The sequence below is a fragment of the Electrophorus electricus genome, chromosome 7, assembly GCF_013358815.1.
Source record: "Electrophorus electricus isolate fEleEle1 chromosome 7, fEleEle1.pri, whole genome shotgun sequence".
Classification (NCBI taxonomy): domain Eukaryota; kingdom Metazoa; phylum Chordata; class Actinopteri; order Gymnotiformes; family Gymnotidae; genus Electrophorus; species Electrophorus electricus.
This window is the reverse complement of record NC_049541.1, coordinates 21,339,765-21,359,764: the sequence shown is the minus strand read 5'-3', so window position 1 is coordinate 21,359,764 and position 20,000 is coordinate 21,339,765. Positions and strand designations below refer to the sequence as shown.

Here is a 20,000-nt window from a genome sequence, read left to right as displayed (position 1 = left end):
TCAAGTAACAGAGAGGTGAGCTGGTTGTCTGTGATTCATTCAATAAAGGAGCTGTTTTTTAATACAGTAGCCAACAATAATTCCTTCTTACAATGAGAGTCCCTCCAGTTTCAACCCTGCCCATAACATACAGAACTCATTCAAACTGCCATTTCAAGAGGCAGCCAGACCATCCACCAACATCCATACACACCAGGCCAGAAGCAGAGATGGCTGGATTTACTGGTTACCAAAAAAACCCAAACTTTTCCTTGGATCTTGGTGAAGCCATAGATTTCTGAGACTTCCATCCACGTCAGAGAGTCCAGAACAGTAGCCCATGCAGGGCCCAGTGTTTACTTGTCAAAGGGAACTCTTCTGCATCAAGAATGTCTGAAGTTTGGTCACATTTAGTCACGCATGCTTTTTCTATTGTACATAATTAGATTCTGGAAGACCATATTAGACCAGACAAGACTGGAAGACGATGAGTCTGGAAGACTATTCTTTTTTTCCACAAAAGCTCTCCCTCAAATACTAATGCAGGGTTATATGAATGCTAGTGAAGACACCATTAGGTTTTGATTTACTGAAATTTTGTCCAAATTTGGTCATTTGCATAATTATATCCAGTCATTTAAGAAAACATGACAAATAAGTAACACTAGTATCTTTTTATGGATAAACAAATCATCTGTTTATCCAAATGTGCAAACCTATAGAGCATACCAAACAGAATATGTTAGTTGGTGTTATTTGTGACCCACAGTGATGTTTGTGTTATTTGTGACAGAGGCTGGGGTTTTGTGTCTGACCCACAGTGATGTTTGTGTTTTTTGTGACAGAGGCTGGGGTTTTGTGTCTGACCCACAGTGATGTTTGGGTTATTTGTGACAGGGGCTGGGGTTTTGTGTCTGAACCACAGTGATGTTTGGGTTATTTGTGACAGAGGCTGGGGTTTTGTGTCTGACCCACAGTGATATTTGTGTTATTTGTGACAGAGGCTGGGGTTTTGTGTCTGAACCACAGTGATGTTTGGGTTATTTGTGACAGAGGATGGGGTTTTGTGTCTGACCCACAGTGATGTTTGTGTTATTTGTGACAGAGGCTGGGGTTTTGTGTCTGACCCACAGTGATGTTTGGGTTATTTGTGACAGGGGCTGGGGTTTTGTGTCTGACCCACAGTGATGTTTGGGTTATTTGTGACAGAGGCTGGGGTTTTGTGTCTGACCCACAGTGATGTTTGGGTTATTTGTGACAGAGGCTGGGGTTTTGTGTCTGACCCACAGTGATGTTTGGGTTATTTGTGACAGAGGCTGGGGTTTTGTGAAGGCCTACAGTGATGTCGCCATGCCACTGGAGTGTAGTCCACACTGTTGTGTTGCAATTAGAAGGGGAGTAGGAAATGTGTGTTGTGTTCCATCCTCACACACACACACACACACACACACACACACACACACACACACCTGTCACCTTTTTTTTGGTAAACATGTCTAATGTTCACCATGGAAACTCAGCAAGAGGACCTTGAAAAGCTAATCAATAACGTGAGAGCCTGAAAGGACATCACTCTTTTCATTTCATACTCCTCTTCTCTTCCGTTTCTGCTCTCTCTCTCTGTTTTTCTCTCCTTGTGTCTTTCTCACTCTCTGTCTTATTCTATCTTATTCTATCTCTCTCGCGCGAGCGTGCTCTGTTGGTCTTTTTCTGTTTCCATCTCTCTCTCTCTGTCTCGACCGTAAGGATAAAGCCATCTTTCATCACCGTGCATCGTTGTTTCCATGAAAGTAAACCTTCAGCTAGTGCATTAGGTCGTGTCTAAGGATTCCATTCAGGTAGAGCTCAGGCAGGGAAAATACAGACAAGGGAAAAATCTGCAAGGATATAAATGTAATTTACTAAGTGCAGGATTAGTGATTAACCAAGTGCCTTGAAGTGGCTGTGGATTACTCAAGTACTTCATGAAGAGGTGGGTCTTCAGACTACATTTGAAGACAGTAAAGACCTCTGCTGTACAGACAGCTGGTGGTAGTTCATTCTGCCACCTGGATTCTAGAACAGAAACGAATCTTGAGGCGTATCTTCATGAGGGGTGGAGTTTCATGACAAAACTGTGCTTGAGTCACGTACAGGGATTGCAGTGTGAGACTAGCACTCTCAGGTAGGAGGGGGCCAGTTTTGTAGACAAACGTCACAGTTTTACATGACCAGTTTTGACACGCATGACCACAGGATGCCAGCGGAGAGAACGCAGTAGTGGAGTGATGTGTGTGAAGACTGAATGTGAGTTGTGCAGATGCACTCTGGATCAGCTACAAGGGTCTAGAGGTGTGGACAGGAACGCCTGTCAAGACTGAGCTGCAGAAGTGCAGTCCAGAGATGACAAGAGACTGAAGAAGCAACTGAAATGCTCTCTGGAATCCTCCTGCTGTGGTAGAACAGAGCCATACATGTCCGGCCACACTAGTAAAGACAGAGTCTGGTCGATGGTTTCATGCTTTTTTGAATGGCAGGATCAAGGAATTCAAAAAACAGGAGAGGGGAACTTGGTACAGGAAGGTATCAGTGGGAAATGTAACAGTTGTGTTATGGCAGCCACCCGTGGCGAGGTTCCAGATCACCCTGCGCAGATCCGAGTCACGATGGTAGCATCCGAGGGATGTCTCCGCATTCCTGTCCTAGCTGCCAAAGCAACTCTCCACATCCAGCTTTCACACAGAGCTGTGGAAATAGAGTTCTGCCTCTCAGTAGCTCATCCGAGACCGACCACAGAGACAAATGCCGCTGATCTCTGATAGCTATCTCCTCCTCTCCGAGAGGCAGATCTTCTTTGCGACACGGCTGTGGAGCCTCATTTCTAGCTGGGTGAGGAATGTGAAAGCCAGCGGAGCTCCAGAGGCCTGACCTCTGCCTTAGTGCTAAAAACAGCAGAAATGAACAACACTTTTAGCTCTACGAGATGAGAATGGTAATACCGCTGTTGCAATATGAATGAAAAAAGGGCAAAGGCAGAAAGAGAATCATTACTAAATTATAAAGGGATTTAAAAACCAGTAAGTACTATTAAAACTCCATTCCTTTGATGATAAGAACCTGAAACTTTGCACTTTGTAAGCTCTGTAAGTGCATGTCACCAAACAAAGTGATTTGAATAGCTAGGATAGGGCAATACTCTTGGAGAGTAATATTGAAACTTATTATTCTCACAGCTATGCGTTAGATTAGCCTCTTCAGTCACACACACACACACACACACACACACACACACACTCTCTCTCTCTCTCTCTCTCTCTCTCAAACACACACACACACATACACAAAGAAACAGAAAATCCTGAAATTAAAGTATGTATAACACAAGGTCTGTGCAAGTAGATATAGAGTGAAGGTGAGTAGAGTTAGAAGGATGGTAGTAGAAATGAGAGCAGAGCACTCAAAGGCAAATTACTCAAGGATATTGTACTCAAAGACAAATCACTCAAAGACAGAACACTCAAAGACAAATTACTCAAGGACAGAGCATTCAAAGACAGAGCACTCAAAGACAGAACACTCAAAGACAAATTACTCAAGGATATTGTACTCAAGGACAAAGCACTCAAAGACAGATCACTCAAAGACAACTTACTCAAGGACATTGTACTCAAAGACAAATTACTCAAAGACAGAACACTCAAACACAAATTACTCAAGGACAGAACACTCAAAGACAAATTACTCAAGGACAGAGCACTCAAAGACAAAGCACTCAAAAACATATTACTCAAAGACAAATCACTCAAAGACAAAACACTCAAAGACAAATTACTCAAGGACAGAGCACTCAAGGACAGGCTATTTTGTGAGGTACAGTGATGAGGAATGCACATTACAAACATGAGCACACAGAACACTCATCAGGGAAAGTGATGCGAAAGTGGTGCCATTAGAACATTATGAGAGCCCAAATCTTCATCTGACTGTGAGTGACTCAGACATGAACTTATGATGTTATCATTCATTTTGTGGATTAATAAAATGTTATAAACCACTGAATTCACTCATATGTTTTACATTGTTTATTAATATTCACACATCATACATCCAAAGTAAATATATTCATATCAAATAATTTACATTTTATATTTATATATTTGAAATTCACTCCCCAGATATTACAAATGAATATTTTTGTATCTTTTCTTCCTATCATACACAAAAAACAGCACAATGAATATTTAATGGTGTGTGAAAATGAAAAAGACCCATTTGTAGTTTTTCTTTATAATTACTGACTATCTGCAAGTTTGTCTTGCCTCAGATAATCAGTCATTTATCTTGTAAATTGACAGAATATTTCAGACTTTTTTGAGTCTTGTAAACATTATTCATATGTGTGTATAAGGGACAAACTCTGGGGAAGGAATAACACACACCATTTCCTAGACATCACTGCCCTCATAATGTGTTTAATGTGATGCACTGGTCATGTGGTGCTGAAGTTCACTGAGAGGACTTCACAGTGTCGTGTATCGAATCCCACTGCAGTGGCGAAGTTTTAGTTATCCATGAGGGAAGTAAATAAAGGGGGAAAGATGAATGAAAACACACACACACACACACAGATGCACATGCCTGAAATCGATTGCATGTCCCTGACATCCTCATATGTAGATGAAGGCCTGAGAAACTAGCCATAAATGAACAGATGGTTTAAAACAAAGAAACAGACAAACCTTTCACCTTCCTCCTACTCCCCATAACACATATGTTAAAGACCATTCAGCACCACAACATGCAAAACACAAAACACACAACACACATCCCTCCCACACTGAAGGAGTAAGAAACACAGTAACACTAGCAAGAATGGAGGAATTTGGAGAGAAGCGATGGAACAGAATGAGTCACACTGAAAAGCATAAGAGAGGGAGAGAGGGAGAGAGAATTTGTTCCATTTCATTTTCAGTTGTGTTATACACTGCAATCATTAACACTTTCACACATTTGCACAAGCACATTATCACCTTTAATGTCACCCTGAGGAAGTCCTTTCACCAGAGCTGTCCTTTGAGCACTGAACTCATTTGCCAGAGTGAATTATCGTGAATGTTATGGCTGGGTTAGGAGAAAAACACCAACACATATTAAGGGTCACATAGTCAGCAAGAGAATGTGTGTGTGTGTGGGGATGGGGCTATTATAGTTAATTGCGGAAGTTAATTTTTCAGAACTCACTGTTAATACATTCCTTCACACACACGCACGCACGCACACACAGTCAGCACTAAAGACATTCCATACCGGGAATGGGAACGCTTGTAACATTCAGTATAGCACTCAGGAGTCCCGCCTTCAACATTAAGAACCAATCTTCTTGTGAGAAGAAGGTGGAACCTCAGAAATGTGGCCTATCAAATTCTGTGTTTGGTCATATCAACATTTTGTGTTATTAGAGCAGAGCCCAGTTGCTTTGTGTCATTCCTTTCAGCTTGTACCAGTGATTTGTAGTTTGTATTTGAAACATTATTCCAGCTACCTTTTTTGAGTATGTAGGTCTGTCCCCATTCAGAAATACAGGAGTCTGGTCATATGAAACAGAGGGCTAGTCATGTGATACAGGAGTCAGTACCATTTGTGTTTCTTTCTCAGGAGGAATCTTTGAGTCTATTGAGAGTGGCCCATCTGGTGCTGAGGAACTGGCTTTTAAATTTGCACTGAACACTATCAACAGGAACAGAACGCTGCTGGCTAACACCACACTCACCTACGACATCCAGAGGATCAATGTCTTCGACAGCTTTGAAGCGTCCAGGAAAGGTACACAGAGCTCAACCGAGTCGTCCAGTGGAGGGGACTTACAGGGACATCCATACGCGTTTCCTCTGTTGTCTGTCTAAATGTGTGACTTCACGCTGCTCTTTGGTTTTATTTATTCAGACCTTATTCTGCTGAATGTTCTACTTTATAATCCAAGCCATTATAACACAGTCGTAATTATGGGGGGGGTTGGAGTTATTTTGCCTTTTTTCTGGGCATGAAGGAAATCATACAATAAAAGTGAACTGGAAACTAATTTATGATCTCTCAGGTGTCTTTTGATTTTCATGGGACATGAGGCCTAAATTACAGACAACAGAGTAACTGTGTCTGCCCATTCTCTGTGTTAGCTCATTCTCTGTGTCTGCCCATTCTCTGTGTTAGCTCATTCTACGTGTCTGCCCATTCTCTGTGTTAGCTCATTCTATGTGTCTGCCCATTCTCGTTGTTAGCTCGTTCTCTGTGTTAGCTCATTCTTTGTGTCTGCCCATTCCCTGTGTTAGCTCATTCTCTGTGTTAGCTCATTCTATGTGTCTGCCCATTCTCTGTGTTAGCTCGTTCTCTGTGTTAGCTCATTCTTTGTGTCTGCCCATTCTCTGTGTTAGCTCATTCTTTGTGTCTGCCCATTCTCTGTTAGCTCATTCTCTGTGTCTGCCCATTCTCTGTGTTAGCTCATTCTTTGTGTCTGCCCATTCTCTGTGTTAGCTCATTCTCTGTGTCTGCCCATTCTCTGTGTTAGCTCATTCTCTGTGTCTGCCCATTCTCTGTTAGCTCATTCTCTGTATGCCCATTCTCTGTGTTAGCTCATTCTCTGTGTTAGCTCATTCTCTGTGTCTGCCCATTCTCTGTGTTAGCTCATTCTCTGTGTCTGCCCATTCTCTGTGTTAGCTCATTCTCTGTCTGCCCATTCTCTGTGTTAGCTCATTCTCTGTGTCTGCCCATTCTCTGTGTTAGCTCATTCTCTGTGTCTGCCCATTCTCTGTGTCAGCATGTTCTCTCTGTCAGCCCGTTCCCTGTGTCTAACCATTCTCTGTGTCACCCAGTTTTCTGTGTCAGCCCGTTCTCCAGGCATCTTCTTCCATTACTCCAGTTTGTCCACTTTGCCTGATTTTATTACCCGTATTCAGGCATAAATGTTTTGTGGAATTGTTCCCTCTGTCTGTTACACAACATCAGACACAGTTTTATGATTTTTCACATAAAGCTCTCATTTATGGTTAGACTACTAGTCTCCCTTGCATTGACTGACAGCCTTTCCATCCAATCCCCAGCTTGCGAGCAGCTCTCTTTAGGCATAGCGGCGATTTTTGGCCCCTCCCACAGCTCATCGGCCAATGCGGTGCAGTCCATCTCCAACGCACTGGGTGTGCCACACATCCAGACCAGGTGGAAGCACCAGGTCTCGGATAACCGGGATTCCTACTTTGTCAGCCTGTACCCAGACTTTTCGTCTCTGAGCCGGGCCCTCCTGGACCTGGTACACTTCTTCAGGTGGGAGACGGTCACCGTGGTGTACGACGACAGTACGGGTGAGTAACTCAGACTGACAGACCAAACACAGAAGATGGTCTAATAAACCATGATGATGATAATGATGATGCTGAAGATGTTCCACATTTGTTCCACATTATTTGATGTGTACAGCCATGCAAAATGGTGACAGGGGAAATAATCCAGTCTAACACAGTTTCACCATAAACTAGGGTCTGTTATCATAAACAGTACTACTGCACTCAGACATCTTTCCTCCTTCATGGTTTATTGTGTGTAATGGGTGTTGTGCTCATACAGGTGCGCTGACCTGTGTAAAACTCATATGGCCACACTCAAGAATGAGCCGGCTGTGTGTGTGACACTGTCACTGTTTTTTTCTTTCACATTTTCTGTTTCTGTATGAAGTAATTGTCACAAAAATAGAGGAATTTTTCACAATGAAGAAACACAAAAATAGCTAATGATTTCAAAAGTTGCAAGTATCAGTGAATTTTAAAAGTGTGAAAGCTGTATATATATATATATATATATATATATATATATATATATATTTAGAGGTTAACACTCATCTTTTGGCTGAATTGCTTGCAGAGATTAAATTATATATGTTTATAAACAACACTCTTATCCAGAATGACTTTTAAAAATGTGTTAAAATGACACTATAATGATTAATGGTGTTAAATTACTTGCTGTTCATTTTTAATTACTCTTCATCACCCAATAGGTTAGTGGGTCTGTTTTTATAGTCATCATCTCCCAAATATGTTTCTGTGATCATAACCATTAAATGAGAGGTTACCTGGATAAGTAATTGATCTGTCTTAGTCGTTCAGAAATCAGAAAGGCAATCTGAATGAACAACAGGGTTTCCAGATTCCCGGTTTCACCAAACACATGCTCTATCATTGAAACATTTGCTGACATATAATGGGTGTTTGCTAAAGCATACAATTGTATCCTAACAGCCAGCCTAATGTGATGTGTTCTTATGGGTAAAGTCATGTCCATGTTGCTGGAATATGAATTAGATTTAAAGTACTTGAGCTTGACAAGGGCAGTTGATCAATTTTAATATTTGCTAGAGTAACTAAATATCATTATTTTGATTGCTGTCATGTTTAAACCTACAATGCGAGGAATGTGCATACAGGCAGACAGACACAGAGAGAGAGAGAGAGAGAGAGAGAGAGAGAGAGAGAGAGAGAGATACCAAAACTTTAATAATTAACACAGTTTACAATTAACAAAAATTAGTTTGTCAAAGAAATAGATTTTAGAGAAAAGAAACTATACCACAACAAAATGAGTCAAATAAAAACACAGCTCTTAAAAATAACCACAGAATCCTTTTTCGACAGAGCTCAGTCCCAACCCCAAATGTTTTCAAACCTAACCAGACTCTTTTGAAAATAGTTACAGCTACATTTTTGGTCAACTTTTTCTTTATTCTTCTATAATGTAATACTGATGTCTGACCTTCATGTGCAGCTGTTTGTCCTGCAGCCATACCCTGAGGCATGCACTCAAACATCCATGTACTGTAACTTCAGTAAGTTTTCCCGGTGAAACAGTGATGTAGTCAAGCTCCCAAAGTGAATCTGTCATTTGCACTGAGACCAGGAAAAATATTTGAAATGGTTCAGAATGACTGGAAACAGAATTTGTTTTCTTTATAAGAAAATTTAGTTCGGAAGCTGAGAAATATAATATATTTCAAGATCAATGTTAAACTTTTTGTTTGTGTAATACCAGAATTAATAAACTGGCAAAATTGTTCATAAACGTGACACAGTGAAGTCAGGAGAGGCAGACGCGAGCAGTTGAAAAACGGGGAAACGGAAACGAACATTTAAGCAAATGATCAAACGAAACGGTATTCGAAGAAAACAGAAGCGTAGTGTGTCGAGAGAGAGTAAACCACTGAAACGCGACTAGCGTCGGTCGTGTACCGGATGACAGTCACTGTTTTGGGGTAGGAGAGCGGTGACGTGTGTGTGCTGTGAATGGTGATCGCGGTTCTGGATTGGTGCGGGCGTGGTCGTATCTGTTGGCACCGCCTTGTAGTGGGTGGGGTGTCGGCCAGGATGTGACCATAAAAAGACTATGAAAACTAAAATTAATTGAAAAATTAACCTGTAGAATGAATAACTGAACTGAATAAATTGCCCATAAAATAAGATTGTTTTGTCAATTAAAATGAAAAGAAATAGTACGATAGTATTTTATTAATTAATTTAATTTAATGTAATTAAATGTAACATTCTGTAAATTCCAGCTAAGTAGTAATAATCAAATCTGATATTAGTAACTTATAGTACTGCGCTGAGTTTCCGTACCATACAATTATTATGTCCTTTTTGATTGATGTCTGACCTCTCTCTCTCATGTCTCTGACTGGACTCGTTTGTGTTTTTAATATCTTGTCTATTAGCACAAAGATGCAGTATCTCACCAGAGAGGGCCGCAATTTGTTTGTATAACTTTTGAATTGTTCTCAGTAGGTCAGTGTGTCTAAGATAACTGTTCTGTCTCTCTGTCTCTCTCTCTCTATCTCTCTATCTGCAGGACTGATTCGTCTCCAGGAGCTGATCAAAGCACCCTCCAGATATAACATCCGTCTGAAAATCCGCCAGCTGCCCGCAGAGACGAAGGACGCCAAGCCACTGCTTAAGGAGATGAAAACGGCTAAAGAGTTTTACGTCATCTTCGACTGTGGTCACGAGATAGCTGCCTGGATACTCAAACAGGTCTTTCACATCACTCTCTTTTCTCTCTCTCGTTCACCCACTTTCTTTCCGCTTATTGCTGATCTTTCACTCTTTCAGTCTCTTCACTCTCTCTGTAAGGAGTTGCTTTAAGAGGAATTCATCCCTTTTATCAAATGCTGCTTTTTATCAAACACTGACTTGCAGCTTGATCTAAGTGTTGTACTTTAGTGCTTTTGTAGTTTAGTTTACTTTACAATTTTTAGTTTATTTTGTTAGGAACCATGCACAAAATCTAAATTCAAAAGAAATGAGATACCTTTTGCACCAGAGTTAACCAATAAGGTCATTTCTATTTGCAGTTCCTGGATTGTATTGTTTCACAATACAATAAAACCCACAATACAAATGAAATATATAACCAGCTTGCACCTTTGACGTCATCTCCCCCAACCAGCTCTTTCCCATACAAGACCTTCACCAGACATCACCTATACAATATACACCGTCCAAACAAGAGAGCACAGATAACAGTATCAGATTACATTCATGCAAAGATGATTAATTTTTTATCATTCATTTTTTATGTTTCATTAGAAAAAGTATTAAAATCCACACATAGCGAAGCTGATCAAAGCTCTTCAGGCATGCAGGTTCAGAATTATAGATCACAAACACCAGACGGACATTTGAATACATAATTAGGTACTCAAAATTCAACATATTGTATTAGAGAGTATCTAATATGATACTGCTATGATTTCCTGGATTTGATGGCCTGCTTGCAAAAAGATTCAAGTGGCATTATGGCTTGCCTAATACCAACAGGATACAGGATAAGATAAATGACAGAAAATCAGGGTATTTTAAACATTTCCTAGATGCTTCCGTTGTGAGTGTGTTTCTAATCTAAAAATCTAAAGTTATAGTTTATTGTCTTGTTCATCTTTATGATGTGATTCTTAAAACTAAGAGAAGGATCTAGAACAATGCCTAAATATGTAAACCGCTTAATAATGTTTTCATTTATTCCAAAATTTCTGGATAATTCTTCTGTTTTTACTTATTACAGGGTGACTATTTCCTCGACATTCGCAGTTAAACTGGAATCACCAAGACACTTTAGCATTTTCTCCATAGCTTGTGATAATTTGGCAACCCCTTGAACTGCTGTTTACATGTTTCCATGTATATACAGGACTGTGTCGTTAGCATACATCTGAATCACCACACCAGCACATAATGACTAAATCATTCATTTATAAACTGAATAACACGGGTCCGAACATAGAACCCCGTGGAACTCCAACAGCTTTAGGTGATGATAAAACAATGAAAAAATCATCAGCACACACTAAGAATAACCAGTTAAATGGCATTTTATCCAGTTTTGTGCATCCATGGAAATGTTTAATTTAGCTAACTTTAAAAAAGTATTTGATGCTCCACAGTTTAGGAGGTACCATATGCAGATCTAGAAAGCCTTCACCACCCACTCTTTATACAAATTTGCCTCAATAACTGTTTCAGTCAAATGATTTCCAAATTGCATGGATGTTGTAGTACTTCAGAATCAAGATGTGATATTAGCTGCTCAGTGACTACCTTCTTCAAATCTTTTAAACAGCAGGGAGAAAACTGATTGGCCTGTAATTATCTCCTGCCTATCACCTGATTTATGAACAGGTGTTGCCATCGCAAGTGTCTGCGCTAGAGAATACGTTCGCCTAAATGGACATATTTATAATGGAAGTTACAGGGAAAGTTAAATAATGTTTATGACAAAATGTGTCTCAATTCCAAAGACGTCCTTTAGAGTTTGATAATGACTTTTGTTCATGTTTGTTTCTTTTACATGTTTATGGCTTGGTTCAGTTATGTCATTCTTCACAATCAGAAACAATAAAATAATGATTAAAGCTATTGAAGTGTACCAGTTCATCACATTCATTCTCCATGTGTTTGTCCTTGCATTTCCATAACATTTTACTGTTACATTTTACATCTTTCAGAATTTCAAGGAAGAAATTTAGATTGATTTGGCTTTCCTAAGTTGACTTGAACCAAGTCAACCTTAAGATGTATAAAAAATAAGATGAACCATATTTTTTGCAATGAAGCACTAAGTAACCAGTCCTGTCTTTAAGGATTGTTTTAAAGTCTCTTTTCTTCATAAACTTCCCTACTGTGTCAAAAACTTGCTGCTCTGTCCCACAGAATATCAGAGCTACATATAAATCTTTTACAATTACCTGAGGACACTAATGGTTGTCTATCCCTTGGGCACACTAACTGCAGCGCAGATGTGACACACAGAACACCAAGTCTTTCTCTGTGTTTATCTTTTCAAAGGAACTCAAAGCAATGCCTGGTAAATGAATGGTATGGTAAATAAATTTAGAATTAAAATTTTAGAACCAAACAGAAGATTTTACAATCAAATAATAAATTATAAATTATACCACAAAATATGTATATCACAAAATCAAATTATATGCAATATTTTTTTTAAAGTTCACACTCTGTAACTGGCCCTTATTTGGAGGGAAACATTGCCAATAAGAATAGGAAAAAGTAACACATTTGTAAAGAAATCTGTCAGTAAGACCCACCTCCAAAACACAAAAAATTCCACAAAACTCCAAAACTCTGGGCAACTAAGGATGGCCCTTATACAATGATTTTAACAGGATAAAGAAAGACATTCCTTCTGCTTAATAAAACTGCCCACAGACTCACCAAAAGATGCTTCACTAGCCTGTCAGACAATAGCAGAGCTTAATCAACCGAGGGCTTCATTAAAGGAGAAAATGTGGCAGATTACCTCCAGTAGCAATCATGGTGAATTAACATAAACCCCCAACACAAAGAATACCCTGAACTTGGGTAAAGAAATGGGTCTCTTACGCATGTCAGAGAAAGCCAGTGGGCAGATGGTGGTTTTAGTGGCACCTACATTCAGTGAACTTACCGAATCAAATGAGACAAATCCTTTCACTTTTGGACCCCTACACTCACTTTCATTTGTCCAGTTTATGTTCACCTGCTAGGTACGACTGCTAGTAACGTTTTGATTTAAAGACAATACAATGCATCAAAAAAGGTAGTATTCTCTAGTTTAGTTTTTTTTTTTGACAGAATAAAGAGCAAAATAAAGAAGATTTTGACTTCAGTGCCTCAACCTTTTAAAAGGTATTAAACTATTTCTACACTGTCTCCTGGTCATATTTTTGAAATCTATTAACACAATATCACCATGAGAGCAGAATCCCAAAATATAGAGCTAATTAAATCAGACATCACGGCCAGGAGCACAGAACGGGGAGGAATTAGAGATGCCGTAATTAAACACAGTCACGCTATTAAGACCCCATGGTCTGGTGAGGCAGAAAACGCTCCTTAATCTGGCATCAGAATAGTGTTCTTATCTCGTACTTCATCTCAGCACGGTCTTCAGCACCAGGTGTAAAGTGCAGTTTTACTAGGGGTTGGACCAATCATATGCAGTGACTGTTATACTAATACTCTTGTTTTGCTTTTTAGGTTTATTTTATTAAAAATGTGTGCAGAGTGTAATTTAGTTTGATTTTGTTCTACAGGCTTTGTCTATGGGGATGATGACGGAGCATTATCACTACATCTTCACAACACTAGTAAGACACACACACCCACACACACACTCACACACACACTCACACATACACACTCACACACACACTCACACATACACACTCACACACTCACACACACACACACACACACACACACACACTCACACATACACACACACACACTCACACACACACTCACACACACACACACACTCACACATACACACACACACACACACTCACACACACTCACACATACACACACACACACACACACACTCACACATACACACACACACACACAAACACACACTCACACATACACACACACACTCACACACACACTCACACACACACTCACACACACACACACACACATACACACACACACACGCGCACACACACACACACACACACACACATACACACACAATATATATATATTTATTAGTTTGTATATTGTCCATTGTTTTGCAATTTGTGTCCTCAAATGACAGTCCTCGTGATCCTTGAGACAAAGTTTTTAATCTAACCCACTTGGTTATAATAGTTATACTAGAAACTGGATTACTGTAAAATGTGGACTGTCTGGTGGTTGCCAAGGACTGGACTGAGAAACACTGTACTCATTTTCCTCATACACAAATGCAGAGTTTTAAAAGAAGAGTGCTGAGCTCATCTGAGGATGGCCCAGTTTTATAAGCACATTGCAGAAAAGTCAAGCTCAGTCTTGCAGAAAATAGTTTGGATTTAGAGAGTGACTGACATTCTCTTGGTTTGGTCTATTTGAGAGTACAGAGCAGGGGTATACTGAATACTGAATGGAGCTGGATGGTCAGTCTCTGCTGTTTCAGTAGTTTCAGTAGTTCTGAAATAGGAACTCTCTTTTTGTCAGTATGTAAGAAACAAAAACAGAGGCAGGTCAGCGTTGTTGCCGTGATACATACAACCAGTGATTATGGTTCAAATCTTTCACTACGCAGCACAAATAAACACAGCCACAAATCCTCCAGTAAATCACATGCCTGCATATAACAGACCATTGGCTGTGTCATCAGCCCAAATGTCTGCATGCTCTTTACTCTCCGGGAGGTGTGGGGCTGGACTGGACTGGTGGGCTGAAGGTCACTTCCTGCATGCATTCTCTTTGGAAGAAAGAGCAGTGAACTGACACAACCTTGGGGGATGCTGCTAGCTGACTGAGGCTCCCAGAGGACACACACATGCAGGCTGAACTCAGGGGAAGCATCTTAATGGTGTGTGTAATTTATGACCCAGTGTAGCAATTGACACTGGAAGAGCGAGCAGTTAATCAATAATGCCAACATAAAGGCTAGCACTTTGAAATGGGGCGAATAATGTATATTAATTTGCAGTATATAGCATTTCTATTATTAACAATTCTATAATTATATTTTTAAATTGATTTGTCAATATTTAACAAGACTGTTACTGCTCACTTTTTAACATGATTTAAATGTGGCTAAATGTTTGGGATTTGTAAATCCTCCCATGTTACCTCAGGACCTGTTTGCGCTGGACATGGAACCATATCGGTACAGCGGAGTGAACATGACAGGCTTCCGCATCCTGAACACAGAGAATCCCCTGGTGTCCTCTGTCGTGGAGAAGTGGTCCATGGAGAGGCTCCAGGCCCCGCCGAAGCCCGACTCTGGACTGCTGGATGGATTCATGACGGTGAGACGTCAGGGGCGTAAATATCATGTATATGTGTATTACAGCTTTATAATCCTGTCTAGTCAATAACGTAATACTGCTCTGCGTCTATCAGGGACTGCTGGTGTGAAATAAACAGGGCTCTCTGTAAATAGTTGGTAAATATGGTTAATAGTAATCAAGCAAAGGAGAGACTACTATTGTCACTGTGAAAACACACACACACACACACACACACACACACACACACACACACACAAGCTTATTTTCCCATCCACCCACACACACACAAGCTCACTGGACCACACACAGGACCACAAGCTTATACATGCACAGTTTGGCTGGATGTACACACACAACACACAGTCTCCACAGGCAGCTGATCAGGAAGCCAAAGTCTCCACATGGTGTTAGGAGTAATGACCATTTATCCTGCCTGCTGCCTTTGTGGGCTGTAAAAAGAGGCTTGCTGCCAAAATGAGGGCCTGTCAGGTGAAAGAGAGAGAGAGAGAGAGAGAGAGGAGAGGAGAGAGAGGAGAGGAGAGAGAGAGAGAGAGAGAGAGAGAGAGGAGAGAGAGAGAGAGAGAGAGAGGAGAGAGAGAGAGAGAGAGAGAGAGAAAGAAACAAGAGAAATTTGGATACAAATGCAGGCTGTTCAGGGTAGCATCCCAAGGAGACTGTGATAAGGTGATTTTAAAGTGAAGCTTGTGAAGGGATGTGGCGTGCTAGAAACGGTCAGGTTCAAGGTCTTTATTTTCTAATTCAGATAGTGTGCTTTCACAGCTAGTTCCAGAAACTACAGATTTGGCTGGGAGTCTGAGACTGGCTCACTACCCAGTTTTCCATGAGTACAGTGACCTCCTTAACTCGCAGAGAATGCGTTCAAAGTCCAATGTTCTCACCTGTCTTATGTTGCTCTCTGCTGCTTCACAGTGCTCTCATCTGTCTCACGCTGCACTCGGCTGTCTCACGATGCTCGCTGCTGTCTCACGATGCTCCTTCTCTTCCAGTGTTTTGCAGAAACTCAGCGCTTCAGGCTCTGTCCTCTGCTTTTTGCTTCGTCTGCTTTCTTTCTGCCTGAGTTTAGTTTGCAGTGGCTTGTGACTTAACTTGATTTGCCGCTCAGTCAGACAGGCAGAACCTGAAACAGATTTCAGCCTGAGCTCAGCGCTGACTATTACTGAAAGTGTCTTTCTCTCAGGATATGAATTGAAGGTTTATGTCCATCTCCTGGAAACTGGATCACACATAACAAAGCAATATAGCAACACTAATCTTTCATTTAATATCAGTTTGGTTTTCAAATTGCTGATTTGAGTGAGCCCGTTAACTACTGAGGTTGTGCGTCTGCTGAGCTTCCGCTGTGGTGTGTGATCACTGGGTGTATGAGTGTGTGTGTATGTGTGTGTGTGTGTGTGTGTGTGTGTGTGTGTGTGTGTGTGTGTGAACACAGGGTGTAGTCCATGACAAGCATGATGAATGGACTCACTCAGTAGAGTGAAAGACTCATTTCTCCTGCTGTTCAAACCTCTGTGGTTTTCTACAGATTAATATTGATTAATATTCATCTAGAGGTTTGGACAGGAGTTATCATATGTGTTATTACAGTGTGTTGTCATGTGTTATTAGGACAGGAGTGTTACTACAAATGTCATTTGCCAGCTATGGGTATTGTTATCGTCTGCTTTTGAAATGTCTTGACAGATGTCTGAGCGACTTTGGCGATATGACACATTTGTGCACTTGCTCCGTCTGATGCGCAGACCCAGTTGAGTTTCCTGGTAAAATGATCAGATCTTTGATGAAGTACATTTTCATACTGAGTCTCACATTTCTGGACTTGTTTTCAGTATCCTATAATCACTTATAAAGTTCACAAATAAATGTTTGTGATATGTATGTATATTATATATAGTACCAAATGTGGACTCCAAATGTTTTGCATTTTGGCTTCAGTAGGACCATATTGGATTTGGCTTCGCTAGAACCAAACTGGATTTGAGGTCTGTGTTTTTTCCGTACCCAAGCCAGCATCCTGCTCCGGCTCAGTGGTCAAAATCCCTTTGAGTCTAGCAGACAGGTATGTTTGTAAACACACAAAACACAGAGAAACATCTCTGGATACTGCTTAGCATGCGAGTGTGGGGCCGATGTGATATTTCCACTAAACCTCAGCTGTTGCCTTGTTCCAGTATAATTAAACAGTGATGGCTGGTCCTCGTGTGACCTCAGAGTGGCTCTTAACACCTGGTTCCTGAGCTCGGTGGTTCCGGACGTTCAGGAGGGCCATACTGTATGTAGCAGCGTTAAGTAGGAAGCAGTTAAAATACTGGCCTGCTCCAAGTTCCCTCTTGTCAGAAGTTGTGAGAAGTGGAAGGACACTGATAGATGGAGGAGGTGTAAATCGTGCAGACCTGGCGCATCGCGCACTGAAGTATAACGCAGCACGAACAATTTGGCTTCGTAATAAACTGGTTGTGTCGAAGTTGAGCAGGAGGTGATGAAGAGATTCGTTAAAGAGCATCGTTCATCACTCCCTGAGAGACGTCTTCCCCTGCCTTCACAGACATTTCACCTCCAGCTATGGTTCATTTAGATGGAACAGTTTCTCAAGTAAGTGGAATGTACACGACAAGTGCAATATCCTGATCAACCCAGCCCACATACGCATGGAAAAAAGACAACGTTAGTTGGTTCTTTTGGTAAATTCCAGTGTTTAATTCTGATACTGCTATTTGTCTATAGTAACACAAAAAGGACATCTTCTCCCGTTATACGTTTCATATGATGTGCCAGTTTCTTTCATGGTTTAATGGAGCTGTCATATTTAATTCCCATTGCAGGTTGACTACAACCCAACATGAGCACAGTTTTGCTGGTCTGAGGCACAAAGCAAGAGCATATGAGCAACACAAAAAAAAACCTTACTAACACAGACAACCTTACTAACACAGACAACAGGGAAGAACACACTGGCTAAGAGCTAAAGAGCTATTTGCTATTTTTAAAATATGCTTGACAGTTGTTTTTTTGTTTGTTTGTTTTTTTTTTACAGAGAATTGTGTCCCCATAACACAAAAACAGCAATAATCACTCATTTTGTTCTGAATGCTAATGGATGAATTTTCTGCATCCTACTAAAAGAGGTTGGCTGACTTACACACACAATGTGTGGCCACTGACCACATTTTGCTCACCACTCCATGTTGTGTTTATGTTACAGGGTGACTAACGAGATACTGATGCAATTAAGTTAATTGTAATGTGGGGCAATTACGAGGCGGTCACACATGCTGAGAAGAGTGAGATTTATTACGGGCAAATCCAAAATCAGGTTCATAATCACAGTCCAGGGTCAAAGAGCCAACACAATGAGTTCTGGGATATATTGCCAACACAAGAAACAAACAAACAAACAAAAAAAATGAAACAGGGGAGAGCAGGAGACACTGAATAACACAACTTACATGAGCAGAGGTACACACAAACCACTATGACGAGACTTACATGAGCAGGGGTACACACAAACCACTATGACGAGACTTACATGAGCAGGGGTACACACAAACCACTATGACGAGACTTACATGAGCAGAGGTACACACAAACCATTATGACCAGACTTATATGAGCAGAGGAACACACCATCCACTATGACGAGACTTACATGAGCAGGGGTACACACAAACCACTATGACGAGACTTACATGAGCAGGGGTACACACAAACCATTATGACCAGACTTATATGAGCAGAGGTACACACCATCCACTATGACGAGACTTATATGAGCAGAGGTACACACAAACCACTATGACGAGACTTATATGAGCAGAGGTACACACAAACCATTATGACGAGACTTATATGAGCAGAGGTACACACAAACCACTATGACGAGACTTACATGAGCAGGGGTACACACAAACCACTATGACGAGACTTATATGAGCAGAGGTACACACAAACCACTATGACGAGACTTACATGAGCAGAGGTACACACAAACCACTATGACGAGACTTATATGAGCAGAGGTACACACAAACCATTATGACGAGACTTATATGAGCAGAGGTACACACAAACCACTATGATGAGACTTATATGAGCAGAGGTACACACAAACCACTATGACGAGACTTACATGAGCAGGGGTACACACAAACCATTATGACCAGACTTATATGAGCAGAGGTACACACCATCCACTATGACGAGACTTATATGAGCAGAGGTACACACAAACCACTATGACGAGACTTATATGAGCAGAGGTACACACAAACCATTATGACGAGACTTATATGAGCAGAGGTACACACAAACCACTATGACGAGACTTACATGAGCAGGGGTACACACAAACCACTATGACGAGACTTATATGAGCAGAGGTACACACAAACCACTATGACGAGACTTACATGAGCAGAGGTACACACAAACCACTATGACGAGACTTACATGAGCAGAGGTACACACCATCCACTATGACGAGACTTACATGAGCAGGGGTACACACAAACCATTATGACCAGACTTATATGAGCAGAGGTACACACAAACCACTATGACGAGACTTACATGAGCAGAGGTACACACAAACCACTATGACAAGCAAACTCAACAGAGGCTAGGACAACAAATGTCACAGGTAGAGTACATATGACAGAGGCTTGGAACCACAAACAACCAGCAGACTAACGGGGCAAAACACAGAGTTTAA

The 20,000-nt window shown here is 40.8% G+C and overlaps 1 protein-coding gene across 2 annotated transcripts in view; it reads left to right on the top strand.

Moving 5' to 3' along the window:
* The window catches only part of LOC113587785 (glutamate receptor ionotropic, kainate 2-like), a 50,727-nt gene that overhangs the window by 1,944 nt on the left and 28,783 nt on the right, over window positions 1-20,000 (top strand). For both annotated transcript variants that reach the window (XM_035528105.1, XM_035528106.1), the window contains exons 2-6: window positions 5,614-5,781; window positions 7,053-7,310; window positions 9,844-10,025; window positions 13,583-13,636; window positions 15,119-15,292. In XM_035528105.1, coding sequence (XP_035383998.1) covers window positions 5,614-5,781; window positions 7,053-7,310; window positions 9,844-10,025; window positions 13,583-13,636; window positions 15,119-15,292 — 836 coding nt within the window. The remainder of the gene's footprint in view (window positions 1-5,613; window positions 5,782-7,052; window positions 7,311-9,843; window positions 10,026-13,582; window positions 13,637-15,118; window positions 15,293-20,000) is intronic.